At 43.6% G+C, this 7,500-nt stretch overlaps 1 protein-coding gene across 2 annotated transcripts in view; it reads right to left on the bottom strand.

Annotated features, from left to right (window-relative positions):
* The window catches only part of LOC138958313 (calpain-1 catalytic subunit-like), a 51,102-nt gene that overhangs the window by 17,812 nt on the left and 25,790 nt on the right, over nt 1-7,500 (bottom strand). For both annotated transcript variants that reach the window (XR_011453370.1, XM_070329423.1), the window contains exons 3-9: nt 7,099-7,168; nt 6,571-6,675; nt 6,094-6,247; nt 5,350-5,521; nt 4,010-4,093; nt 2,911-2,996; nt 655-732 (exon numbers count right to left, since the gene is read on the bottom strand). Coding sequence is in view for 1 of the 2 variants with exons in the window: in XM_070329423.1 (XP_070185524.1) it covers nt 655-732; nt 2,911-2,996; nt 4,010-4,093; nt 5,350-5,521; nt 6,094-6,247; nt 6,571-6,675; nt 7,099-7,168 (749 nt within the window). In the remaining variant the exon portion in view is untranslated. The remainder of the gene's footprint in view (nt 1-654; nt 733-2,910; nt 2,997-4,009; nt 4,094-5,349; nt 5,522-6,093; nt 6,248-6,570; nt 6,676-7,098; nt 7,169-7,500) is intronic.

The following is a 7,500-nucleotide window of genomic DNA, read 5'->3' as shown; positions in this document are numbered from 1 at the left end:
TAGTGTTTACCATGTGTGCTACCTCTGCACTTCAAATTATACAGTATCTCACACAATGTTCACACATGGATATACAAAGTGTGTTCACATTGAAATACTTCTAGTTCAGACTGAGATACCATATATTTCCCCTTGCAAAAGGAGCTCACATTGAAAACAATATTTTAGTGTTTACCGTGTGTGCTATATCTCACACAATGTTCACACATGGATACACAAAGTGTGTTCACATTGAAATACTTCTAGTTCAGACTGAGATACCATATATTTCCCCTTGCAAAAGGAGCTCACATTGAAAACAATATTTTAGTGTTTACCGTGTGTGCTATATCTCACACAATGTTCACACATGGTTACACAAAGTGTGTTCACATTGAAACACTTCTAGTTCAGACTGAACCAGGGCTCCTCAAAGTGCGCGTCCTTGCGTCGTATACGCACTAGAAGCCGAAAACACGTACTAGCAATTTGTCGAGGGGGTCCAGGGACGCACTTAACCTAAAAAGAGTGGGTCCCAGGACGCACTAAATATTCGTTATTGTGCGTACCCTACTAACTGTTTTCATACTGTATTATCAATACACGAAAGCTTTGAGGCCCCCTCTAAAACTCCGCTGAAAGGATCCATGGACCCTCTAAAAATTGAACACTCACCAGAACTCTCCGTTGTTTCCTTTCACTTTCGCCTCGGCCTCCCTGTCTGCCGGGCTCACCTCTGTCCACTCCTTGGAACTGAACACATCAACGTACATTACTTATATCATTTACCAAGTCACCTTCCCCACCCACGCTCTAAAATGAAGTGTTTCACTTTTGCACACCCTTTCTGTATCCTTTTTGAACACAATGTTCTACTGTACACTAGTGTTTAGCATGTGATATATTTGCTGGTAGTGGTGTAAATATGCACTATGTCACACTGTGTTCAAAACTCGATTCAAAAAGGGTGTTCAAAGGTGGAACATTTCAATTCAGAGTAAATGCAAAGGTGTAATTGCTGGGTATTACTTAGCGACACAAGTTTCAACAATTTTCTGAAGTTTAAGCTAATCATTGGCGTCCATCTTTTCTGTCAGCGTGAAAAAAGGTTGGCAGTTATAATAATAATAATAATAATAATAATAACGGGTATTTATATAGCGCCTTATCCGAAGTTCAAAGCGCTTTATGCCGTGTGAGATGGATTTTTTTTTTTACACAATATATCACGCATTCACATCGGCCAGTAGATCAACAGCCTATAGGCACTGCATCCACCTTTCACGGCCTATTATTCCAAGTCACACGGGTATTTTGGTGGACATTTTTATCTACGCCTATACAATTTTGCCAGGAAAGACCCTTTTGTCAATCGTGGGATCTTTAACGTGCATACCCCAAATATAGTGTAATTCCTGTAGAAATGACAGAGACAGACAGACAGACAGACGCAAGAACTGAGAGTTACCATTTTCCATTTTCATTTTCATTACTTTATTGTCCCATCGCTGTTAAATTTGGGTCGCTTCCTCCCAGTGGAAAGCTAGCAGCAACGGAGTCGCGTTACCCAGGTGTCTGCGTGTTTAGGTGTATTCAGCCACCTGCACTTATGGCAGAATGACCAGGGTCTTTTACGTGCCATTGTGGTGACACGGGAGTGGGACATGGCTTCCGTCTTTGGGTCTGCACATAAAGTTGACCCGTGTCCGTCCCGGCCCGGATTCGAATCCGATCACAAGTCCAATGCTCTACCAACTGAGCTACCGGGCCCCCTGAGTATTCATACACGTGTTAGTCACAGGCCAGTCCTAAAAGCACGAACGTTCATGTCTTTTCTCTGTCAATACAAACGGTTCTGTTACCTTGAATATTACACTTGCTGCTGTGCGAGAGAGAAAACAAGTCGCGTAAGGCGAAAATACAATATTTAGTCAAGTAGCTGTCGAACTCACAGAATGAAACTGAACGCAGCAAGACCGTATACTCGTAGCATCGTCACTCCACCGCCCGTGGCAAAGGCAGTGCCCGTGGAATTGACAAGAAGAGCGGGGTATTCGTTGCGCTAAGAAGGATAGCACGCTTTTCTGTACCTCTCTTCGTTTTAACTTTCTGAGCGTGTTTTTAATCCAAACATATCATATCTATATATTTTTGGAATCAGGAACCGACAAGAAATACGATGAAAGTGTTTTTAAATTGATTTCGAAAAAAAAAATTTGATAATAATTTTTATATATTTAATTTTCAGAGCTTGTTTTTAATCCAAATATAACATATTGATATGTTTTTGGAATCAGCAAATGATGGAGAATAAGATAAACGTAAATTTGGATCGTTTTATAAATTTTTAATTTTTTTTACAATTTTCAGATTTTTAATGACCAAAGTCATTAATTAATTTTTAAGCCACCAAGCTGAAATGCAATACCGAACCCCGGGCTTCGTCGAAGAGTACTTGACCAAAATTTCAACCAATTTGGTTGAAAAATGAGGGCGTGACAGTGCCGCCTCAACTTTCACGAAAAGCCGGATATGACGTCATCAAAGACATTTATCAAAAAAATGAAAAAAACGTTCGGGGATTTCATACCCAGGAACTCTCATGTCAAATTTCATAAAGATCGGTCCAGTAGTTTAGTCTGAATCGCTCTACACACACACACACACAGACACACACACACACGCACACACGCACATACACCACGACCCTCGTTTCGATTCCCCCTCGATGTTAAAATATTTAGTCAAAACTTGACTAAATATAAAAAACGAACAATTAAAGACTATCTAGCAGACGACGGTAGTCGGACAGGAAGCGCGAGTGCGCCATGTACTTCCAGACCACATTTAAGTCGCGTTTCGGGGGCTTTAAGAAGCAAAAGAAGGTGATTACAGCAAACCCTTTCACTGGACCCATTCAGCACAACTTACCCGTCGCTCCACGCTCCCTTCCATTCCCCTTTTCCGAAAGGATTTCGCATGTACAGCAGCAGTTTCTTCTGCTTCCGATATGTTACCTGCAAAACAAAATGACATACTAAAATGTTTAGTTAATCATACCTGCCTTTCCGCGTGCACCATCTTCTATCGTATATTTCGGACTGCAAAGAGATACATTTGTCCTCGATTTTGATTAGCCGGTTGGGTTTAATTTCTGATTTCAGTCTTTGTCTTTTCTCCGTTTATCTCCACTGCGCTTCATAACTGGTAGCGTCTTGTAGTCAGAAACTTACGGTACATCTCCCAGACTGTTACACGGGATAAGAGCAACCTTTCATAATTATGTTCGCACACCAAAAATCAGGCCTACTTTCTGTGCACAGCAGCTAGGATTCCTTTTTTCTGAATTAATTGTACAAATGACACCGGTGTCAACCTGGGAGATTCCTTAGCACGTTCTACCCCACCTATGTTGACCAAGTTGTTTATAGCCGAGACCAGCTGTGCTGCAGCAGGTCACTCAGAATTGTAGTAACTGTGTGGTAACTGTGTATCAACACGCAGGAATGCAGGCGTTAGATGGACGTTACAGGAAGCGACTGAAGCTAACAGTGTGAGCGGATATATCCGTACCTGGTCAGATAGAGCCATATGAGTGGCTACGGATATATCTGTACCTGGGAGACAGTGAGTTAAGCAAACAAGTCCAAGCCAGGACAGGAACAGGAAACCCCATTTTGGCCTGTGTGGTAAATGGTAACGTTCGTAAAAGCCTTGTCGGTTCTGTTACAGTGTACGGGCATGATCCTCAGTTACCAAGAAACACATGTCTGATCTAAGCACATTCACATGCAAACGGCATTGAACTCAGTTGCCGACCAACACATTTGTGACATTCACATACATTTTGATAAAGTATGGTCTTCAGTTACAATGAAGCATAATTATGTCATCATCATTCACATACAATTACAATGATGTTCAATCTGCACATTTTAGACTTACAACATGATCCTACGCTGCCAAAACGACACCTTTTGACATCAGCACATCCACAAACATACACCACATTCACAGTTACGGGACTCACCGTTTTCATGGTGATGATGCTGTATGCATGTCCCTCATATAGCCCGTTTGCGCGTTCGTTCTCGCGTCTGGCGTCCCTACTCGGCTGCAAGCACACAGCAAAACACACTGTAAGCGCATGTAGAAATGTTGCAACATATTTCTTATACAACGGAAACCGCCATTTCAGAATCCACTCCTTTTAAGAACTTGCTTTTACAGCTTTTCTGTTCATAACCTCTAGCTCTTTAAAGGTACCTTCATTGTGGGGTGGGTGGGGGGTCCACTGTGGAGACATAAAGTAACTGGCATCACTGTATATTTCGAACTCTTCCCCGCCAGTCCGCGTGATCTCCTGCTAGACCCGTGTTCACCGACTTACAAAGATGGCGCCCCAAGTAAGGCTACGAGCATGAAGGCGACTGTTTCCACTCTCGCCTTGAGAGAAGGTATGATATTTCTAAATATGTTGAGCTACATACTCTCCAATGATCTCTTGCAAGACCCGTATTTACGATAAAAAAAAAATGACGGTGCCGCATGAAGGCGACAATGTCTAGTGTGGGTTTTTTTTTTTTTTTTTTTTTTTTCAATCAGCTTTTTTTCTGAGATAATTTGTAAGGACTCACAAACGGAGTTGTCTTATTTTACAATCTTATGTCAAAATTTAAAATTATTCATGTAAGGAGAAGTTAAACAATTTCTAGTGTTGGCTTCACTCTAAACAGAAGTGTTTCTGTATCAAGTTTCAAACACTTTGTGCTATAGTACATAATTATACAGTTCGACCTCAAATTTTTTTTTTAAAGCACGCATAGTGTTCAAATGAAGACTAGTGAACATTATGTGTTTGTTATGCATGCCTGCTTTGCTAGGAGATCAGTGTTAGCTATGCCACAAAGTGTTCAAACCCTGTTGCACAAATGTGTTCAAACGTTGAACACGTCGACAAGAGGTTTAGAGTGTTGACATGAGATATGACATCACTACACATTTAAGCTACGTCCCCGCCAATGATCTCTATGTTAGCTTACAGGGGCCCGGTTAGCTCAGGTGGTAGAGCACTGGACTTGTGATCCTAGGTGGCAGGTTCGAATCTGGGCCGGGACGGACACGGGTCAACTTTATGTGCAGACTCAGAGACGGTAGCCATGCATGTCCCACCCCCGTGTCACGACAGTAGCACGTTAAAGACCTCGGTCATTCTGCCATAAGTGCAGATGGCTGATAGCACGTAAACACGGATACACCTGTATCCACATCTAAAGTCGGGGTAAAACCCGGGGAAATGCCCATAATCGCTTTGCTGTGAGGGCGTAAAACTTGAATTTCTCTCTCTCTCTCATGATCTCTTGCACTCACAAAGATGGCGCCGCCCATGAGTGTGGCCATTTCATGTAAGCCGACGAGCGTGGGCGCGAGTTCTTCCTCTGTGGCGTCTTTGAGTATCAGGAGCTCCGAGATTCCCCCTGTCAGGTCGATCAGCGCCTCGTGTATCCTCCCCCCGTCCAACAGGTCGTAACACCCGTGCAGTCTGTCACACGGATACACTATACATGTACACGGTAAACCTCTCAGACTCACATGCCTGTCTGTCGGTCTGTCCGTCCGTACGAACTGTCATCCATTTACACTCAACATGCATGTACACGTTGAAGACTCAAGACTCACGTCTGTCTGTCTGTCTGTCTGTCTGTCTGTCTGTCTGTCTGTCTGTCTGTCTGTCTGTCTGTCTGTCGTCTGTCTGTCTACTCTATCTGCCTGTCTGTCTGTCTGTGTTTGTCAGGGTGTCTGTAAGTGTGTCTGTGTATTCACTTACTTGGCATAGGCCTTCTCCAGCAGTGGCACCCAGAACTCGTTGGTCTGTTGCATGTTGTGCGTGTAGATCTGTCTGTCTGACTGTCTGTCTGTGTCTGTCAGTGTGTCTGTGTGTTCACTTACTTGGCATAGGCCTTCTCCAGCAGTGGCATCAGAACTCGTTGGTATGCTGCATGTTGTGCGTGTAGATGAGCGTGCCTGTCTGTCTGACTGTCTGTCTGTGTTTGTCAGTGTGTCTGTCAGTGTGTCTGTCAGTGTGTCTGTCAGTGTGTCTGTGTATTCACTTACTTGGCATAGGCCTTCTCCAGCAATGGCACCCAGAACTCGTTGGTCTGTTGCATGTTGTGCGTGTAGATGAGCTTGCCGTACAGGGTTGGAAGGCGATCGTCCACCACCACCTCCTTCCACTCCCCGTATTGCCAAAAATAGAATCGGAAAATCCCTGAAAGTTTATAAAAATGAAAATGACAATGATAGTGCTTTACTCGTCCTTAACAGGAAAGTATCATTTTCGACAACGCGAAAGCTACTAGCTAATACACACACACGCACACACACACACACACACACACACACACACACATACACACACACACGCACACACACACACAATCTCTCTCTTTGCTACTCTCTCTCTCTCTCGCACACAGTCTCTCTCTCACACAGTCTCTCTCTCTCTCTCTCTCTCTCTCTCTCTCTCTCTCTCTCTCTCTCTCTCTCTCTCTCTCTCTCTCTCTCTTTCCACACATTTTGACAACGACCTACCAGCATAGTCCTTGTCAAACTCTTGGTCTTGCGGCACCACGCGGTAGAAAAGCGATTTGTGATTGACCGCCACGGTGGCCGCTGCCGCCACGAACCAACAATCACCTGACACACACAGTACAATACAATATTATACAATACAATACAGTACAATACAATACGATACGATACGATACGATACAATACGATACGATGCGATGCGATGCGATGCGATGCGATACGATACAATAAAATACAATACAATAAAATACAATACAATACAATACATTACAATACAATACAATACAATACAATATAATACAATACAATATATTACAATACGATACGATACGATACGATACCATGTGATACCATACGATACGATACAATGCTTCTGTTGAAGTTGAGCTGTTTGAACTGTTCGGCTGTTTATTTCTTGTTTGTTTGTTACTTTGTTTGTTTGTCTCAGTTTTGCGTTCTACGCTGAATGGTGTGAAAAAACAAAGACCAAGTCTTACCCAGCCAGCCCTGGTCAATGTCAAGTCTTACCCAGCCAGCCCTGGTCAATGTCCACGAACTGGACACCTTTCACCGCGAACTTGGGGTCGGGAACGATTTCCTGCAACATTTTCACACAGTCGTTATATTCTCTATCATACATGCACTATGGTACCGAATTTTGACAATTTTTAGCACTCGATTCGAGACTAATGGCGTAAAGTGCATCTTACCTCCCCCCCCCCCCCCCCCCCCTAAATACCAGCTCCCCATTCAATAATAATATAAAAGCACACACACACACACACACACACACAGCGCGCGCGCATGTGGCACGCACGCACCAGCACAGACACACACACACACACACACACACACACACACAGACACACACACACACGCGCGCGCGCGCGCGCGCGGGCGCACGCCGCAAATTCCAATGACTCCACCACT

This window comes from Littorina saxatilis, linkage group LG2 (genome assembly GCF_037325665.1).
Source record: "Littorina saxatilis isolate snail1 linkage group LG2, US_GU_Lsax_2.0, whole genome shotgun sequence".
Taxonomy (NCBI): Eukaryota; Metazoa; Mollusca; class Gastropoda; order Littorinimorpha; family Littorinidae; genus Littorina; species Littorina saxatilis.
Note: the sequence above shows the minus strand (reverse complement) of the source record. Positions and strands in the feature narration are given on the sequence as shown.